We start from the raw sequence: 21435 nt of genomic DNA on the forward strand, positions 1-21435 counted from the left end.
CTTGGGTAAAGACATTTCATCTTTTCTGGTTTTATCTGTAGAACTGAGGAGTGGGATGGTCTTTTACAGCCCTAAAATTACATGATCTTTAAAAGCATAGTGGACTCTGCTTCCTCGGAGTTATATATGGGTAGGACTGGAAAGGGCTGGGATAGAGAGTCTGGATTTCTACCTGGAGGAAGTATGATCTCACCAAGGTTAGGAACCAGGAGTGTAACCTGATGATGTAACAGGGACTCCAAGGCGAAGGAGAGACTCCCAGGCAGGCAACAAGGAGACTCCCCAGGGGATGATGAAAGTCTTGAACAAGGCAAACTCAATGGCAAACGTATGAAGGGATATAATAAAGATCTGGGTTTACCATCTGAGTTAAAGTTAGTAAAGTAAGTCACCTTGGGGATCATTAGTATTGTTTCTAAAGGAATTACTGAAGAACGGCCAGGCCAAATCTTTATTTTCACCCTTATTAAATGCAAATTGCTACCCAGATATGGGTGCTGGAGACCATCACTGAGCTTCAGAAAGGCTGACCGTGGGGGGGTGGTGGTCTCCACTCTCACTAACCTGATGCACACAGATGTTACACTTATCACAGAACACCATATCATTCCCTTCTTCACTGTCTGGAGACCGGCACACATCACAGATCACATCTTCATCATATTCTATGCCTAGCCCTTCCTCTGTCTCAATAGCATGGTTCATATTTTCATGGCAATGGCGTTCCAGGACTTCTACTGTCTTTTCCATAAGATTCTCATCAACTGGCCCACAACCTGCACGGAAATACAAACAATCAATCAACCCATCAGTCAGCTGTCAATCCCAAATCACCTACTATGAGCCCGGTGCAGGGATGGAGGGATTCTAAAAGATAAAACCATCTGTTCTCTGATCTAAAACAAGTGGATTTCAAAGAATCTTTTACTAGAGCTATTCTAATATTTACTTATCATCACATATTAGTGTCTGACACATGAAAGGAGAAGTACATTTTACCACATTTCATGTAAGATGTATTTCTGACCCTTTCAATTTTCTGTCTACATCCCAATCAGTCCCCCTCCTACATCTCTGTTCTCTCTTACTCTCACTGAGGGTGAACTTTCACAGCTTCATAATTTTAAACACTTTAATTTATAGAAGATAATTAGGATCACATAACTATCTGGACATAAATAGTAATTCATTCTTAGCATAATAGTTCCAATGAGCACATCTAATGAATATATGAGGAAATTTTTATACAAAAAGGTATTAAGTTATAAAAGAAAATTCTAGGTATTGTGTATGTCATTATACATATGAAATATTTTGTTTTTTAAACATGACTTCTAAAAATATCTAATAATATTTTCCAATGGCAACTGTATATAAGAGAAATATATTAGCATCCACAAAAGTCTAACTGCAAATTCTAAAATTACCTTTTTTTGCCTCTTGATTCCCTTTCCTTCTATACTTTTAATTTTTCTTAGTCTTACAAACTTAATAAACCCAACTAAAAGATTTATATGGTGGATACAGGCAACAACTAAACATATTTTTTTAATGATTCTGTGAGAATACACACACACACACACGTGTGTGTGTGTGTATATGTACGTGTGTGTGTGTATATATACATATGTATATATATATATTTTTTAACAGCTTGTAAACTCAGGAATAATTCTCAAAATGATCCAAAACAAATTCACCCAAATATTCCACTTCATTTGTTATATAAGATACATGAAGAAATTCTGGAATTCCATATAAACTACCATTTTAGTGTCGTATATAGTTATGAAAGCAAAAACTACGCAGGTAGTATGTTTTATTTTTCCAGCCAAGACAAATTACACACTTTTTTTTCTGGAGTGGAGGAGGACAGTGTTTGGTTAGAGCACTTAGATTCAAATTCCAACTTGACCCCATATTGGTTATATAAACCTTGACAAGTTATTTATCCTCTTTAGGGCTTAGTTTCATTATCTATAAAATAAGGACCGTAATACAAACTCCCTGATTTCTTGTGAGGATGAGATGAGGTAATATTTGTGCACTGCTTAGTTTAGTGACCAGTATGTAGTAATAAGCACTCAATTTTTAAAATTCCTTAATCTGAACCAAAAAAAAAGGCGTAATTTAATGTTGTTTTTAGAAGTTTATCTTAAGCTCTTAGAAGACTTACTATAATATCATTTACTCTAAAGAGTAAAACTTGAAGTAAAGCAATCCTCTTTTTAAACTCTTCTAAGCCTAAATGCAGTGTGGTGTCCTGGATGGCATCCTGGAATAGGAAAAGGTCAAGTACTATGGTCAAGTGAGATGTTATTAACATTAGGGGAAACTGAAACTGTGAGGGGCATATGGCAACTGTATTAAATGTACACTTCTCTGTAAATCTATAACTATTCTAAAATTTAAAAAGCTGATTACAAAAAATCCTTCAAAGGGGATTAACTGCAAAATACCAAAGGGACCTCACTGTAAGGTGGTGTCGCATTGAAGGCAGCCCTGTAATGATCATAATGTACACAGACACCATACGGTTCACAAACACAATGGCACACTGAGCCATCAATCCACTGGATTCTGCTCTCATACTCTGATTTCCCTCCTCTGTCAGTCTTTTATTCTCTTCCTTTGTGGTTTGTACCCTAAGCTGACATCTCTTCTCTCCTCTTAGAAGGCAGAGTAAGAGAAGACATAAAACAGTAAGGTTTAAAAAACAACAAGTACTGGTTATACTAGTACCACTAGTATAATTACCACAATCACACTAAACTGGATTTAATACAATTTTATGTTTTTATCCATAGGCATTCAGATGCCAACCTCAAAAGAAAGAAAGGAAAAAAAAGGGAGGGAGGGAAGCAGAGTAAAACCACCGATCCCTGTACTAACAATGTACAAATGTGATTCAAACAAAAAGGAAATCAATTGTGTGCTTCTGCAAATCTCATATGGAGACTTAAAAACCACCCACAGTTCCATAGGTCCAACCACTGCTCAGATTGAAGTCTTGTCAAAGAGTGATGTGTAAGAATAAAATGTGTTTTCTTTCAGCCTAGCATCTCCCAGCATCACCGGTATGGTGCTGTAGGGCATACACTTACTTTACAACTGTTATTATGTTTACTTTCAGGATTTTTTTGTTTGCTTGCCTCTGCTTAATTTAAGTCTTTGAGAACTGCATGACAACTTCAGAACTTACTAAAGGTAGTGAGGCAGCTAAGAACTGCTCTGGGGATGTTTTGCCCTAAGCCTACCATTCTTCCCACAGGAAAATTATAAGTCTCGCATGAAGGCACGCTGGTCACATTGACCTGTCAGGTGCATGCTGCTGCCTCCTGCTGAAGTTAGAGCTTCTCTCCAGCTGGCAGAGATGGCAGAGGTGCTGCTGCCCCTGCCCCTGCCCACTGATCAGAGTGTTTTTTGGGGGCTGAGCCAGGAACCAGCTTCAGAATCCTCCTTAACCAGCAGTCCAATCAGCCATGACCACTCTCACAATTGGAACTGGAAAACAATCTTACGAAACCTACATACCACTCCTGATCTGTGCTATTCACCATGGACAAGGAAAGAAAAGGTCAGATTTAAATGTTACTGCTCTATTTCAATATATTTATGCATTTCAAGAAATGCCTCATTAAGGTAAGATCAATGAGAAAAATAAACAAAAAGGCCAGAAAAGAAAAGAGGCCACAGGATGAAAGCAAGTTAAATGGTCCTGACACCTTAAAAAAATCACGAGGCAAGTCAAGGAACAACTTACTTGAGGGAAAACAACTCACCCATTTCTGCGAGATCTTCATTGAGTTCCTGAAGCCAGAAGATGTCCATGTCGTCTAGGTCATAGCGACACACAGATGCCGCCAGTTCCATGATGTTGATGTAACCAGGTTCTGTGGTTTCCGAGCTGGAGCAGTGGATGTACTTCCGGGGCCGCATATACAGAACGTCCTTTACCTTCTCGGCTACAACCCTAGAAAAGTGAAAGAAAGATACTGATAAGTCAACAAATGACAGATTCTAGGCACTGACTGGGTGGGACACAGTGGAGCTGAATGCTCTCCTTTTCTTCCATGGGGGGCGGGGAGGTCGCTGCTCTGCCAACTGAGAGGTATGGCAGATCCCTTTCTGGAAAGTAAATGGTTCTATAAATTCAGTTTTTTCATCTGCTGTGAATAGTCCGCTGCTAATGTAACGTTTCATTCACCCTCATTGCTGCTGGGTCCTTAGTACCATTCATTCTAATAAAATGTTGCAATGTGTGTTCTTGGGGCAATAGCCACCACATTTGGTTAGAAGGGGAAACTGAGGAAGAGATGGTACCAGCACAATGCCATGGCCAGATTCCATACCAAAGATATACTTCAGCTAAACCCGTGAGTTTCTGCCACGGAGCAATACTGGATGGTGGTAAAGAGTACAGGCTATAGACTCACACAAGCCTGTTTTTTCTGCCACTTACTCACATAGTGATCTTGGGGAACTACTTCATTTCTATAAGGTTCAGTTTTCCTAGCTAAAAAGTAAGGACAATAGTCATATATATTTTTTTAAAGATTTTATTTATTTATTTGACAGAGAGAGATCACAAGTAGGCAGAGAGGCAGGCAGAGAGAAAGGGGGAAGCAGGCTTCCTGCTGAGCAGAGAGCCCGATGCGGGGCTCGATCCCAGGACCCTGGGATCATGACCTGAGCCGAAGGCAGCGGCTTAACCCACTGAGCCACCCAGGCCCCCCAATAGTCATATATTATTATAAAATAGTATCAAACCTATAGGGTTTTGTGCAATTACAATTGCACAAAATACATAAAGTGCTTAGCATATAGTAAAAAACAGATGTTCAATAATGTTATTGTTGTTACGTTTATTGTTATTGTCACTATTTATGTAGATGAGGTAAAGCCAAGAGGCCGTGGACTTATACAAACTCCAGGCATTTTCCAGCCATACACGATAGTGACCAGAAGTCCGAGCCAGGGTAACATGATAAGATGAAAGATTCCTGTTCTTCCATCAACTTCTCCAGCAGGCCTGAGAAAACTCGTATTTTCTCCCTTCCTCCTGACACTTAGGAGCCCAAGGCAAAGAAAGCAAACAAGGAAGAACTAGAAGTTTCTCATACCAATAACTCATTTTATAGTCAATGTTTTAGGTACTCCACAAAGCATCAGAAAATATAAACAAGAGGAAATATGGATTCTTATTCCTTAGCAATTTAAAAGAATAGAGTGGGCCCTCTAAAAAAAGAGAAATATATATATATATATATATATATACATATATATATATATATATACACGCACACATATACATATATATAATAATGAAAATCGTTTCTCTGAAAGGCTTCTGGAACTAGTTTCTTTACTCAAGTCACTATATATGTAGAAGGATTCATAAACATAAATGTCTTTATATGAATACACTTAAGTATATATAGGCATAGTCCACCTTGTAAATATATATTAAGTATTTCTTCCTAAGCATTCTTCCAAAAGGTTATGATTCAACATAATATATGTTGAAAAAAGTAAATAACTACATGCATTTGCACATTTTAATTTTTCTACCATATGGAGTTTTTAAAGCCAAAGGCAACAAATATTTGAGTAAAAAAAACAGAACCCTAAAATATTAATTGAAGCTAGAAATTTGGGAACTGCTGACAGAGGCCTGCTTCCAACTGAAATGAACCCAACTGAAAAGGACAAGACATGCATATGAATTCTCCAAAGACAATGAGATTAAATATGCTATGCTTATTTGGTGCATGGCCTATGAGGTAATTATAGAATATCTGATTTTTTTTCAAGATTCATCTTGTTCTAAAAGGAAGAATATTTTGCTAACTATTCATATCAATTGTCTCAAATCCTCTGTGGAACAAGGTAGACTATAAATGTTCTTGAACTAAACTAATATGTCTATTAAGCTTCTGGAAGAGACCTCAGGATACGCATATATATATATATATATATATATATATATATATATACACACATGTGTGTATATGTGTATATATGTGTGCATACACACACAGATATATATATTTATTTATTTTAAAGTTTTTTTTTTATTTTAAAGTTTAAGTAATCTCTATATCCAATGTGGGGTTCAAACTCATGACCCCTAGGATCAAACATCAGGCTCCTCTGAGCCTGCCAGGTGCCTTGAAGGCAAATATATTTTAAAGAAGACATAAAGGCCAACAGCCATAAAGGAAGAGATTTAAAAACTTCTGTTTGTCACCAATATATAATAAATGTTTACAAATCAATTAGAAAAAGACAGACAATTCAATTAAGTATAAGAAACCTGAATAGACATTTCCTGAATAAGGTTATCCAGATGGCAAGAAAACTTTTTAAAGGTTTTCAACCTCCTTAGTTACCACAGAAATGCAAATCGAAATCGTAATTGCTGTTATCTACCAGAATGGCTAAACTCGGAAAGACTGACCAAAAACTGACATTAACTTCAGTGTTTATAAGGAAGTGGAGCAAACAAACCTCTCCTACACCGCCGGTGGAAGTGTGAATTGGTCCAACCCCTTCGGCAAACTCCTTGGCAGCAGGTATCATAGCTGAATATACAGATAACCTAGGACCTAGTCAACCCAATCTGGGAGAATATACTCAACAAAAGAGTATACATGTGTAGACTAAAAAATTAAAAATGTCAGGACGCCTGAGTGGCTCAGTCAGCTAAGCGTCTGCCTTCGGCTCAGGTCATGATCCTAGGGTCCTGAGATCGAGTCCCGCATCGGGTTCCCTGCTCAGCAGGGAGCCTGCTTCTCCCTCTGCTTGTGCGGGGTCTGTCTCTCTCTCTCTGACAAATAAGTAGATAAAATCTTAAACAAATTAGAAATGACTGTATTAGCTGAAAACAGGAAGCAAGATCAGAATTGATAAATAAAATGTGGTACATTCACATAATGGAATATGACACAGAGATGAAACTCAATGAACTACTATATGCAACAGTATGGATAAACCTCACCAGCATAATAATGAGCACAACAGTCTAATCTCAGTACGAAGTTAAAAGCCGGCAAAACTGCCACCTACGGAGAGGGAGGTCAGTTACTGGGTATGAGCAGGAGGGCTCCTGGGGTGTTGGTAACTCTATTTCTCGATCTGGGTGGCAGTTAAACAAGTGTATTTAATTCATGAAAATTCACAGAGTTATATAGTTATGCTTTGGTTACTTTTCTTTCTTTTAAGATTTTATTTATTTATTTGACAGCGAGAGATCACAAGTAGGCAGAGAGCCAGGCAGAGACAGAGAGAGAGGGGGGTAGCAGGCTCCCCGCTGAGCAGAGAGCCCGACGTAGGGCTTGATCCCAGGACCCTGAGACCATGACCCGAGCCGAAGGCAGAGACCTTAACCCACTAAGCCACCCAGGCGCCCCACTTTTCTGTGTGTATATACACACAGAAGTATAATATGTGGAGTATAATATACTCCAACCCAAATTTATAATGATAATGATGACAATGATGTTATGTCACTCATCTTTTCATATTAAATTGAATCTAAGGGCTGAATCTAGGACAGTAAAAATATTATAGACTGAAACGGTAATACTAAAGGCAAGGAAATGAATGGGTAAAAGGTGAGGTTAATTCAAATCTCACAAGGAGAAAGTTTTACATTTATAATGATAGAAGGGAGGGTCTATGAGAATTATTACTTTGGCATTTAAAAAAAATTGCAGCTTTAACATCTTCAAGTACCCATAATACTGCTACAGCTGGGAGAAATTCTGGGATCATCCCTGGCCATTTTCTTCTCTGGCCAATATATCGTAGGTATACAGACATTCTTTGAATTGTCACCAGACCAAGTGATCAAGTCAACAAAAGCTCACAAGCCCAGAGGTATGAGCAACTTTACTAGGATGAAGTTAAGTAAGCGCAGTTTTAAATTTGGATGCTTGATGGGACGCCTGAGTGGCTCAGTTGGTTGGACGACTGCCTTCGGCTCGGGTCGTGATCCCGGAGTCCCGGGATCGAGTCCCGCATCGGGCTCCCAGCTCCATGGGGAGTCTGCTTCTCCCTCTGACCTTCTCCTCGCTCATGCTCTCTCTCACTGTCTCTCTCTCAAATAAATAAATAAAATCTTAAAAAAAAAATTTGGATGCTTGAATGTAAATGAATATTGCCATAACTTTCTGAGTAACCTACCTTTGATAAAAGGACCCACCACTCCATCTGCTTAGATCCACAGAACAAAAGGCCTATCCACCTGCTCCTTGAGTAGGCCAGCTACTTGTGGCCCACGTGAACATTGCTGTGACCCTGAGGAGGCAGCAAGAGGAAGCTGTAACCACTCTAACCTGACATATGGCCTCCTCCTGTATCTTATGCACACCTGAGTCAGCAGGGTGTCTTTGGTTGATCTAAATATCTGGCAGGTAGAGACTATGCTGCATTTCCTAATGAGTGGATTAGGATCCTTTGTGAACAGCACAGAAATTGCCCAAATATCATATCATTACAAATTTTTTAAAGGCTTGAAATAAATATCTTAAAAGCAGCCTAAATAGGAAGCCCTTGTAATAGTAGTAGTTTCCCAAGTTTCTCCTTGTTAATCTTGCCACTCGGGCTGACTGCTTCTCTACAAAACTCTGTTACTCATTTATGAAACACAGGACAATTATAACATTGGTGATGGCTGCTATTTTCAAAATCTCACATGCTCTTCTACAATGTCACTCTGCTACTCTCCCATCCAGTGGTAAAGTCTATTTCTTCTCTTGAATCAGGGAAGGCTTGTGACTGTTTCCAACAACACTATAGGGCAGCAGTGATGCTATGAGAAGTGTGAGGCTGGGTCATAAAAGGAAATGCAGCTTTCACTTGTTGGCTGGAACATGTGCAGGTGCCCGAGGCCTGCTAAAAGTCTGCTGTGCTGAGACTTTTATGCTGTGAGGAAATCCAAACACATGGTGAAATCACGTACAGTCTACACCATCCCAGCCCAGATGACAGACATGTTAGTGCATAAGCCTTGGAATGATTCTAGCCCCCAGCCACTGAGTCACCCCCAAATTCAAAGTCTTGCTGGATGAGGTCCTAGATATCACAGAGCAAAGACAAGCCATCCCCACTCTGCCCCTCAGAATCCATGAGTATGATAATATAGAGGCTTGAAGCTGCTAAGTTTGGGGGCAGTAGTAAATGGGAAAACCACTGAAGGGCTGTTTTAAACTTTTAGTAAGATGTGTATATGCAAGTGCTCTGTACATTTTGCTTCTTACTACCTCTCATAATTGAAAGCAAGAATGGAAGGTTGCTGCCGCACAGAACAGAACAAGAAAGGAGCTATGGGGACAGTGGGGCAAGGAGAGCCGGGAGATGAGGGAGGCATGAGGACGAAATGGAGCAGTGGAGTGGGAGGCAGGCTTGGGTTCCCATTTATCATCAAGGCCCTTCTTCGACTTGCTATGTGGAATCTGAATATCTTTTGAAATTAGGGCCAAGAAGATCTCCTTTAAGACTAATGATGTACTGTATGTTGGCTAACTGAATTTAAATTAAAAAAAGAATGAATATGGGGTATGAGGCAATGAAGAATCAAAGATGACTCTAAGAAATTTGGCCTGAAAGTCTGAAAAGACAGTTACAGCAGGAAGAATGGATCTGCCATCAGTTAAACATGGGACTACAGGTAGGACTAGTTTGGGAAGATAAATAGTTCAGTTTGGGATATCTGAAGTCTAATAAGATGTCTACTGGACATCCAAATGGAGATGTTGAATTGGTGATTATATATTTGAGTCTGGAGTTTAGTGAACAAAGTGTGGCTCTCCATAGTCCAGTTAGTTCAATGTTTACATTCCAAGGAGAAATAGGGGCCTGTCTGAATATCCAATTATTCCTGCGTGATTGATAACATATTGTTAAGTGAAACAAGAAAGTTATAGGACATTCCCACTTATTTCTATACACATAGATATGTGTGTGTATAAGCATATACTATGCGGTTAATGTTTTGAATTCTAATTCATTTTTAGTTTTACAGTAAATCAATACTTTACCTATAATGTTAAAAACATACACAGACCCACAGTAAATATATCAACCACCTGCCTGTCATACAAATTATGAATGGTCCCTTTCAACCAAATATGAACCACTGTTTTCCTTCCACTAGAACCTTTAGCAACAAAAACTAATTTAAAAACACAAATAAAAACCTAAAACAACAAAAAAACATCTGAAGCTCGTTTATTATTAACTAGTGTAAAAAAAATTATCCATAGTCTACCTACAAACACATAATGAAGTTAATACCATCTTTATTTGTTGAACTTGTTTTCAAAAAGTTCTTTGTGGCGGTCAACAGACTTACATAAACAGCTGGAACTTACAGCGCAAGCTGGCTCTGTGATTGTCTGTATCCTCCCCTCAATCACCGCCACCGCCATCCCCCCACCCCCGCCGTCGCCGCACACACACCCTACACTATACTACACTGAAGAGACAAGACAACTGCACAAAGGACAATGCAACAAAGGGAAAAATCTAGCTTGAAAGCCGGAACAAAGATTCTGAAAGAATCTGCTTCCCTTACTCTGCTGTATCACTATCCCCTCTTTTCAGTTGTTACAGCATCCAGGGATCAAGTCAGTTAATTTATATACATCCAAAATTACTTCCATAATTCCATTAGGAAATAAAATTCTGAAGCATTTTGACAATCTTGTAGATTAGGTAAAAAATAAAAGGCAAGTGTTTGGTTTATTAGTTTTTAAGTTTCTCTAGCTGATTGATTAATCTGTAGGTTTTAGGCAAGTAACTGAAATACAATCATTAAAAATGTTACCATTGTGATAGATTGAAGATGGTCACAAATCTTCCGATCATCCTTCTGTCTACTTCCCTCCCCTTCAGTTTGGGAACTCTGTGACTGCTCTAGTGAGATGTGGTGGAAATAATGCTGTGCCAGTTTCTGAGCCCCGGCTTTAAGACTAGCAGCTTCTACTTGTTATCTCTCGGAATACTCACTCTTGGAGCCCAGAGCTGCTATTTAAGAAGTCAGATTATCCTGCTGAGAGATCGTGTGGAAAGGTCCTGAGACCATATGCGAATCTGGGCAGTGCAGATCATAGATAGCATCAACTACATGGTTACAGTGGTGAATAATATCAGTAAGGTTCCTAAGTCTCCTGTGCTCATGTAGCTTTGCGTTTGTAACGCCTCTATCAAAGAATAGCAGAGAAATGCTATGTGTTCACCAAACTGTTTCCATCTAGGCACACAGCAAGACTGCATTCCCCAGCCTTACTTTGCAGTTAGGTGGGCCAATTGAGTGACTGCTGGCTTACGGAACATGGGTGGATAAGCCACTTCAAATCCCAGTCTCCCCCACAAATCTACCTCTATAACCCTCCATGCTGTCTTGTCTTTTCTTGCAGACTGGATTTAGAATTGGGGGCGGGCGGGGGAGAAGGGAGTGGAAATGGGCCTATCCAATAGAGGATCCTACTCATAAAAAGAGCCTGAGTCCCTGAAGGACTACATGGGGCAGAGGTGACTCACATCCCAACCCACACTGGATGGAGATATGTACAAGAAACAGAATGTTCACCGGGTTAAGATACTGAGACTTTGGGGGATGTTATACTAATAGCCTATCTTGTCTAATACAAAGAAGGATTCATAAAGAGTTATTTCCCAAAATTTCCCAATATTGGGAAGTTATTTCCCAATATATTCAAGTATATTTTAACTTAAATAACTACAGCAGTCCCCCCCCTTTTTAAAAAATATTTATTTATTTGACAGAGAGAGAGAGAGAGATCACAAGTAGGCAGAGAGGCAGGCAGAGAGAGAGGGGGGAAGCAGGCTCCCTGCTGAGCAGAGAGCCCCATGCGGGGCTCGATCCCAGGACCCTGAGATCATGACCTGAGCCGAAGGCAGAGGCTTAACCCACTGAGCCACCCAGGCACCCCCAGCAGTCCCCCTTTATCTGTGGTTTCCCTTTCTGTAGTTTCACTTATCTGTGGTCAGCCACAGACTGGAGGCAGATGACCCTTCTCCTGATGTATCACTTGGTCAATAGTAGCCTAATGCTGTGTCACAGTGCCCATATCATTCACCTTATTTTGTCTCATCACAGAGGCATTTTATCATCCCACATCATCATGAGAAGGATGAGTACAGTACAGTAAAATACTGTGAGAGAGCACATTCACATAACTAAATATTGTTAAAATTGTAGCATGTTATTAGTAGTTATAATTGTTAATCTTTTACTGTACCAAGTTTATAAATTAAACTTTATCTTAGGTGTGTATGTGGAGGAAAAAACAGTATACACAGAGGCTGGCACTATCCATAGTTTTGGGCATCCACTCAGGGTCTTAGAACATATCCCCTGTGGAATTGTGGGGGGCCTACTATATTGTATTACATTAGACTTGGTCTTAAATTTCTCTAACAGATTTATGTTTTAGAATATTTTCTCTAGAGAAGTGAGATTTCTACCAGTAAAGAAGAAAGTAACTAACTAATTTGGTTTTTTTTTTAAAGATTTTATTTATTTATTTGACAGAGAGAGATCACAAGTAGACGGAGAGGAAGGCAGAGAGAGAGAGAGAGAGAGAGGGAAGCAGGCTTCTTGCTGAGCAGAGAGCCCGATGTGGGACTCGATCCCAGGACCCTGAGATCATGACCTGAGCCGAAGGCAGCGGCTTAACGCACTGAGCCACCCAGGCGCCCCAACTAATTTGGTTTTAATTTTACCAAAACTAATATGGAAGAGCCAACCCAAACAATGTATTAGAAGATTTTTGTTTTTATATTCTGATATTGTTTATATCCGATTGTGAACTACTATAAGAGTCTTTGTTAAAACTTTAGCCTAGAATTAGGAATGTCATCATGCTCTTGATGTATACTGATTTAAGATTTTTAAAAATTGGAAGGCAGAATTTTTACAATTGAATAATTATTAACATTTCTTCTTTACATGAAAGTAACACATGACCACTAAAGATACTAGTTTTAAATCTAAGCAATTACTGTAAGGTCTCTTTATAAAACATTTACATTTGTTTAGATTTGGCAGTTATGTCAGAAGAAAACACTTTTATTTGTGGCTTTTGAGAATAAACCTACTATCTTCTAATCTCAAAAACTGTTTTAATATTTTCTCAGTGGTATAAATAACCAAATTGTTACAAAGTACCTCCCTAACTTCTAGGAGTTTTATAATCTATGAAAATAACAATAATGAAGACATACAAAAAGAAACACTAACACAAAAAATGATAAAGTTAGCCAATAAGGGGCGCCTGGGTGGCTCAGTGGGTTAAGCCGCTGCGTTCGGCTCAGGTCATGATCTCAGGGTCCTGGGATCGAGTCCCACATCGGGCTCTCTGCTCGGCAGGGAGCCTGCTTCCCTCTCTCTCTCTCTCTCTGCCTGCCTTTCTGTCTACTTGTGATCTCTCTCTGTCAAATAAATAAATAAAATCTTTTAAAAAAATTAGCCAATAAAAGAGCAACACAAAAGCAGTATTCTGTCATACAATGTGTGTGGGGGGAGAAGGAACATATTTGGACATAGTGAAGTATAAGTAGAGAAATCAACATCTCAGTTCAAAGTAGGAAAATATTATTAAAAAGTCACCCTGGTAGATTTGTGAGAGAGAGGATTTAAAAAAATAAAACTGAGATTTCTTTTTTTTTTTTAAAGATTTTATTTATTTATTTGACAGACAGAGAGATCACAAGTAGACAGAGAGGCAGGCAGAGAGAGAGGAGGAAGCAGGCTCCCTGCTGAGCAGAGAGCCCGATGCGGGGCTCGATCCCAGGACCCTGAGATCATGACCTGAGCCGAAGGCAGAGGCTTAACCCACTGAGCCACCCAGGCGCCCCAAAACTGAGATTTCTTAATGATTCAAGAATTATGTTTTCTTCCACAGCTGCCTGGCTTACAAGGCACTCATGGAACCAAGGTGGGTGGGGTTGGGGTTTAGTGTCTATCACTTTGAAAATAAAGGAGCTGTTCAACAAATGAGCAGGGACACATGGATATCCTCATGCAAAAGAATGGCGTTGTCCCTAACACCTCACACCACATAAAAAGTTAACTCAAATGGATCAAAGACCCAAATAGATAAAATTATAACATTCTTGGAAGAAAACAGGTGTAAAAGTCAAGATCTTGGTTTAGACAGTGATTCCTTAGATATGACACTGAAAGGACAAGCAGCCAAAGAAAAAAATAGATAAATTGGACTTCATCAAAACTAAGAACTTTCGTGCTTCAAAGGACACCACCAAGCAAGTGAAAAGGCAATTCACAAAAGGAGAAAATATTTGTAAATCATGTATCTGATAAGAGACTTGTATCCAGAATATGTAAGGAACTTTTAGAACTCAACAATAAAAAACAAATAGCCCAATTTTTAAAATGGAAGAAAGATCTGAATATTTTCTCCAAAGAAAACATATATATAGGGGGTATACATGGATGCACTACAAAAAATGGAATATCCCCAAACTGGTCAGGGGACGTTGTTGCCTTGTTCACCAACAGGTCAGATTTGCAGCAGCTGAGGGCATCTGTTCCGAAGTGAATGTGATAGAACATAAAGTAAACCGAGATGATTCACTTTGGCTGTTTGAACAGTAGTGTTTCATAGGAAGAGAAAGAAAGTCACATTACTCTTTGTATTAAAGTAGAAAAGCTCTGTTTCAAAAAGAGCTTACAAATGGCTTCTAAGCACATGAAAGATGCTCGACATTTCTGTAGTTTCATCAATATTTGATGAAATACGAAATATTTCACCAAAATTTGATGAAATATTTGATGATTGATAAAACATCAATATTTACAGATGCTATCACTATGAAGCTGCTATTACGGTGAAAAAATCATCAGGCAAATGATAATTAAACTTACAGTAGATATACTTCGGACTCACTAGGGTGGCTATAATAAAAAAGAATAACAAGCATTGGTGAAGATAGGGAGGAAATGGAACCCTCATACATTGCTGGTAGGAATGTAAAACGATACAGATACTCTGGGAAACAGTTTGACAGTTCCTCAAAATGTTAAGATACAGCTACCATATGACTCAGTATATCTACCCCTAGGTATATACCCAAGAGAAATGAAAACATAAATCCGCTCAAAAACTTGTACAAGAGGGGCACCTGGGCGGCTCAGTTGGTTAAGTAGCTGTCTTCAGCTCAGGCCATGATTCTGGAGTCCCGGGATCAAGCTCCGCATCAGGCTCCCTGCTCAGAAGGGAGTCTGTTTCTCCCCTTGCCCCTCACCCTACTTGTGCTTTCTCTCTTTCAAATAAATAAACAAACAAAAAAAACTTTAAAAAACTTGTACAAGAATGTTTGTAGCAGCATTATTCATAATAGCTCAAACATGGAAACAACCCTAACTTCTATCAACTGATTAACAAAATGTGGTCTTATCCATACAATGGAATATTATTTGGCCATAAAAAGTTAATGAAATACTGATACATACTACAACATAGAAAAACCCTGAAAATACTATGCTGCGTAAAAGAAGTTAGACTCAGTGCCCATACATTGTACGATTCAACTTATATAAAATGTCCAGAATAGGCAAATCCACAGAGAAAGAAAGTAGATTAGTGGTTGTTATAGACTGAATTGCGTTCTCCCAAAACTTTTATGTTGAAGCCCTAACTCCCAGTGTGACTATATCTGAAGATGGGGCCTATACAGAGATAACACAGGTTAAGGGAGGTTATAGAGTGGGGACCTAATCTGATAGGATTGGTGACTTTATAAGAAGAGGAAGAGACACCAGATCTCCATCTCTCTGTCTCTCTCTCTCCCTGTGTGCACAGAGGAAAGGACGTGAGAACACAGTGAGAAGGTAGCTGCCTACAAGCCCGGAAGAGAGGCTTCACTGAACCCTAACCCTGATGGCAACTTGATCCTGGACTTCTAGACTTCAGATTGTGAGAAAATAAATTTCAGTTTTTTAAGCCACCCAGTCTGTGGTATTTTGTTATGACAGCCTTAGCAGACTAATACACTGACTGCCAGGGGAAGGGGAAAATGAGGAATAACACTAACAGATGTGGGGTTTCTTTCTGGGGTAATGAAAATGTTCTGGATTTACATAGTGGTGATAGCTGAATAAGTGTGAATATACTAAAAACCACCATGCAGTTTAAAAGGGTTAATTTTATGGTATGTGAATTCTATCTTGATAAAAAAAATCGGTATCAATTATATCTCAATTTTTAAAATATTCAAAAAAAAAGCAAGTTGCACATTGATAAAAGTGCATGCTGGTCATGTGACAAACCTGGAACCTGATTTGACTGACGAACTTAGTGAAATCCCCCTACCTCCCATTTTCCCGTTTTTTTTTTCTTTTTTTTTTAAAGATTTTATTTATTTATTTGACAGAGAGATAGTGAGAGAAGGAACATAAGCAGGGGGAGAGGGAGAGGAAGAAGCAGGCTCCCGCTGAGCAGAGAGCCCAATGCGGGGCTCGATCCCAGGACCCCTGGGATCATGACCTGAGCCAAAAGCAGAGGCTTAACCCACTGAGCCACCCAGGCACCCCACCAAGCATTTTACTTCATGCCAGCCTTGGTGCAAAGCACCGGGAACACAAAGACCAGTAAAGAAAAATGGCTTCCAAACCAGTTCAAACCAGCTGAACTTACTACTTTCTCTGGCAGAAAAACTCCTCTCCCCTTTTCACAAACCCAAGTTCTCCCCTACTTAAGCTTTCTTCTCAAGTTTTTGTAAATGAAGGTTATGTACTTACAATCAATCTGATATTCTAGTCATCCCCTCTCATTTGGGTTTCATGCATTTTACAAACGAAATGTTTTGGCCCTCTATTTACAGATGCTATCACTATGAGACTGCTGTTATAATGAAGCAGCTTCTCATGGGGTTATAATATTAACAGGATTATTACGAGATTATGTAATCAATGCTCTGTTTCTCTTCAAAGACTAGTAAATGCTACTGATTGCTGAGTCAGACTTGGAAATCCTACTCTCCAAAACCTCACCACAGTTTCAGACTGGACTTCAAATAGTAAATGGGCACATATTCTATCCCTAAACAAATGAGCTTGACTTTAATTACTGACTTACTCTCGCCTGGTATCATCTACCATGTCTGAGTGAATTGGTGAACACAGTATGTGACTTTGTATTATGAATGTATAATTAGCCAAGCAGTCTCTCCCCAACCAGCACACAGATAACGGTAAGAGCAATCATTCCCTAAGTCAAAGGTACAAGCATGCAAATACCTGAGGGAAGGCTGTGGAACAGTGTCTGGACTGGCTGGTACCTGGACTCCCTTTTCCCATTCTTCCTTCCATGTATCCGCAAAGAGGTAATAGCTGTCTGGATTAATGTGATGAGAATCTGGAATTTTCATGGCACTGATGAGGTCCTTTCGGAATACCTGAGAAGACATTGGACACATCTTGAAAAGACCATCACTACGAAACTAACACCATTTAATGTTCTTTTAAAAAGACTATCCTCACCTACTCTTCAACAAGAGAGATCTCTAACTTCCTAAATGGCCGGATCAACTTTGATTTGGAAAGGGTCTGAAGTACTGACAGGGAAGCCAGTTTGTTCTGGATTTAACAAAGTAAAGAAATCCTTCTTGAATTATTTTCTAGAGCTCCTTGAATTTAAATCAACAGTACAGGTTACTCTAAAAGTCTGATAAAACAAACCTTAACTTTCTCAAATTAAGCAGTTTTTAAGTATCCTCTGATAACTTCTAATTATTTAGGCATCACTTTATTTTTTATTTACTTAAAAATTATTCTACTATCTTAATTTTTTTTCTTCCTGAGATTTTAATAGGAATTATGGGGGTTTTTTTGGAGGAGGGAGAGGGAGAGAAAGAATCTTAAGCAGGGTCCATGCTAGGATGTGGGGCTGGACCTCACGACCCTGAGATCAACACCTGCACTGAAACCAAGAGTTGGATGCTTAACTGACTGAGCCACCCAGGTGTCCCTACTTAGAAATCAGACATATGGAAAAGTTACAAAAATAGTACAGAGCTCCCATATACCCTTCATATGGTTTCTTCTAATGTTAACATCTCACATAACCAGAGTACAATGACCTAAACCAGAAAATCAGCATTGCTACAATACTATTAATTAATCTACAGACTTTATTAAAAATGTTACTAATTTTCTGGTTAATATCCTTCTGTTCCAGAATTCAGTCCAGGACCCCACATTGCAATTAACTGTCATGTCTCCTTAGTATTGTCCAATTTGTGACAGTTTCTTAGTTTTTGTCTTTCAAGACCTTGATACTTTTGAAGAGAACTGGTCATGTATTTTAGAGACTATCCCTACAATTTGGGTTTGTCTGATGTTTTCTTGTGACTAAAGTTACTCATCTTTGGCAAGAATACCACAGAAATATGCTGTGTCCTTTTCATTCCATTATATCAGGGACATATAATGTCAATGTCCTACCAGTGGTGATGTTAAACTTGATCATTTGGTTAAGGTAGTGTCTTGTGCTGGTTTTCTCCACTGTTAGTTTACTGTATCTCACTTTGTAATTAATAAACATCTTAGAAGAGATCCTTTAAGATTATAACAACACCCTGTTTCTCCTCAAACTGTCATGAGCTTATTTGAGCATCCACTGGTGGATAGCTTGCCTGCAAGAATTATGACTGTGGTATCCTAATGGTGATTTTCTATTTCCCTCAGTTCTTCTACATTAATTAATTGGAATTCCTCTGTAAGAAAGATCTGTCCTTTCTTCCCCCTTGTTTATTTATTCAATTATTTAGTTATATTATAGGCTTGTGGATATCTGTTTTACTCTTTGGGTTATAATCCATTATTATTATTATTTTTGTTGCTTAAATTGTTCCACCTCTGATCACTGGGAACTCTTTTGGGTGCTCTTTCAACACATCCCATCTTTTTTTGAGTATTTCTTTAATTTCCTATATCACAACATACCCAGGCATGTTTATATCTTCTGTTTATAAAAGCTATTGATTTTACATGTTAACTTCATACCCTGCTATCTTACTGAATTCTTTTATTGCCTGAATTAGTTTTTATCATTGATTTTCCTATGGTTTTCTAGATATATTATCATATCATCCGCAAAGAGAGTTTCACAACTTCTTTACCTAGTCTTGGTCTCTAATTAGTTTCTCTTGTTTAACTGCATTGGTAAATACTGTAGTAATATTTAGAATAGTAATGGGGATAGTTGACAATATCTGCCTTCTTCCTGAAATTGGGGGAAATGATTTTAGTGTTCTTCATTAAGATACTAGATTGAAGACTGTGGTGTGTATATATATATAGTATCTATGTTAAATTATCTTACAGTTCCTTATTCTTGAATGTTTCTGAATGCTTGGGTATTGAATTTTGTTAAAGGCTTCTTCAGGTATATGAGAATAATTACAGTTATTTTCCTTAGATATATTAATTTGCTGTATGATCATATTGTATTTTTTTTAAAAATTTTATTTATTTATTTGACAGAGCACAAGCAGGAGGAGCAGCTGGTAGAGAGAGAGAGAGAAGCAGGCTCTGCACTGAGCAGAGAGCCTGACGTGGGGCTCGATCCCAGGAGCCCAAGCCAAAGGCAGACGCTCAACTGACTGAGCCACCCAGGCACACGATTGATTATACTATATTTCTTAATACCAAAACAAACTTGCATTTCTAGAATGAATGTCATTTGGTCATGACACACTTCTTTTTTTTAAAGATTTTATTTATTTATTTGACAGACAGAGATCACAAGTAGGCAGAGAGGCAAGCAGAGAGAGAGGAGGAGGAAGCAGGCTCCCCACTGAGCAGAAAGCCCGGTGCGAGGGACTCCATCCCAGGACCCTGGGATCATCACCTGAGCCGAAGGCAGAGGCTTTAACCCACTGAGCCACCCAGGCGCTCCATGACACACTTCTTAAATATGGTATTGTATTCTATCTTCTAATAGTCTATTTAGTATTTTTGTATCATATTCAATGAGTGATATTTATTTGAAGTTTCCTTTCTTTTTTAAAATTGTCTTACTTTTCGGTTTACATATCAGTGTTATACATGCTTCATAAAAAGAACTAAAAAAATAAAAGGAATTAGATGCTCTGGAATAACCTGGGAATTACTGGGACTATCTGGTCCTTAGGAAACCATCCGGACTTGGTGCTTTCATTGTGGGGTAGTTGCTTAAGAATATTCTGTACATATTCTTTAGAAATTGATCCTTTAAGCTTTCTACCTCTAATGGATTCAATTTTGGTAATCTATATTTCCATAGGAAGTTATCTTATCCAGTTTTCAGATTTATTTCTGCAGAAGCTTGCACAGTATAGGCAGTTCGACTTTGCACAGAAGTAGGACCTGAGAAATGACAGTGCATGTGGAAACTGTGAAAAGCAATCTTAATTATTAATGGGGAAAATTATGATTTTTCTATGACCTTTAAACATTTTGGTCAAAATATTAGAAACTCTCAGTGCTGACTAGAAGTATATAAAAAATGAAAAATATAATAATTTAATATACTGTAATTAAACATCAGAAACATTGAGAATTAAAGTAATTTTTATAAGAAAATTTATCAAGAGTAGGTGGAACAATGCCTCCTTTTTCTTATCGTATAATTTAAGATATGGAGCAAACTGAGACAGAATGTTTTAAACTATCATTTTTAAAAATCTATGATTTCAGTTTGTATTCCTCTTTTCACTCAACAGTTATTTAATAGAAGGGTTTAAGATTTCCATAGGAAAGGACCTTTCTGTTTTTGTAATTTCTGATTTTACCACATCGTGACTGGAGTATTGTTTATATCATGTCCATATAATAATGGAAATCACTGTTTTCCTTGTGACTTAATATTTGCTATATTTTGTGTGTGTACCATAGACATTTGAGAAGGTATATTCTCTATTACCTCTAATATCAAGGTTTCAAGTTTGATATATATTCATCATCTGTACCTTAATAAGCTGCTTTAGTTGTTTATATCTATCTCCTCTCTTATTTTTTTGTTCACTTAATCTGAGAGAAGTGTATGAAAGCCTCCTATGATCGGTGTGTTTCAACCTACATGTCCTTGACTCTTCCATGGCTGTTGCTCCACAAAGGTGGTCACTGCATTAGTCAGTGTATAAATATTCCTAACTATCACATTTTCATGGCGAATTGTAGTGTTTAGCACTAAAAAGCCTTCTTTGTTTTGCGGGGCTTGATTTCTACTTTGCGATCAGGTTCACTCCTCCTCCTACCATTTTCCTGGTACACCTTTGTCCATCTCTATTTCTAGACTTTCTGAGTAGGTGTTTTAGGTATATTCTTATATACAGCATATACTTGCATCTTGTTTTATGAGCCATAGATTTTTTTCTTTAATAAATGTCAAGCCCATTCAT

General features: G+C 38.4%; 1 protein-coding gene across 8 annotated transcripts in view; it reads right to left on the bottom strand.

The window, feature by feature from the left end:
- The window catches only part of JADE3 (jade family PHD finger 3), a 134393-nt gene that overhangs the window by 25039 nt on the left and 87919 nt on the right, over positions 1–21435 (bottom strand). For 7 of the 8 annotated variants that reach the window (XM_047714986.1, XM_047714984.1, XM_047714988.1 and 4 more), the window contains exons 4-6: positions 17291–17448; positions 3783–3973; positions 565–776 (exon numbers count right to left, since the gene is read on the bottom strand). In XM_047714986.1, coding sequence (XP_047570942.1) covers positions 565–776; positions 3783–3973; positions 17291–17448 — 561 coding nt within the window. The remainder of the gene's footprint in view (positions 1–564; positions 777–3782; positions 3974–17290; positions 17449–21435) is intronic. The other variant, XM_047714991.1, reaches the window with a different exon arrangement.

Source organism: Lutra lutra, chromosome X (assembly GCF_902655055.1).
Source record: "Lutra lutra chromosome X, mLutLut1.2, whole genome shotgun sequence".
In the NCBI taxonomy this organism is placed as follows: Eukaryota; Metazoa; Chordata; class Mammalia; order Carnivora; family Mustelidae; genus Lutra; species Lutra lutra.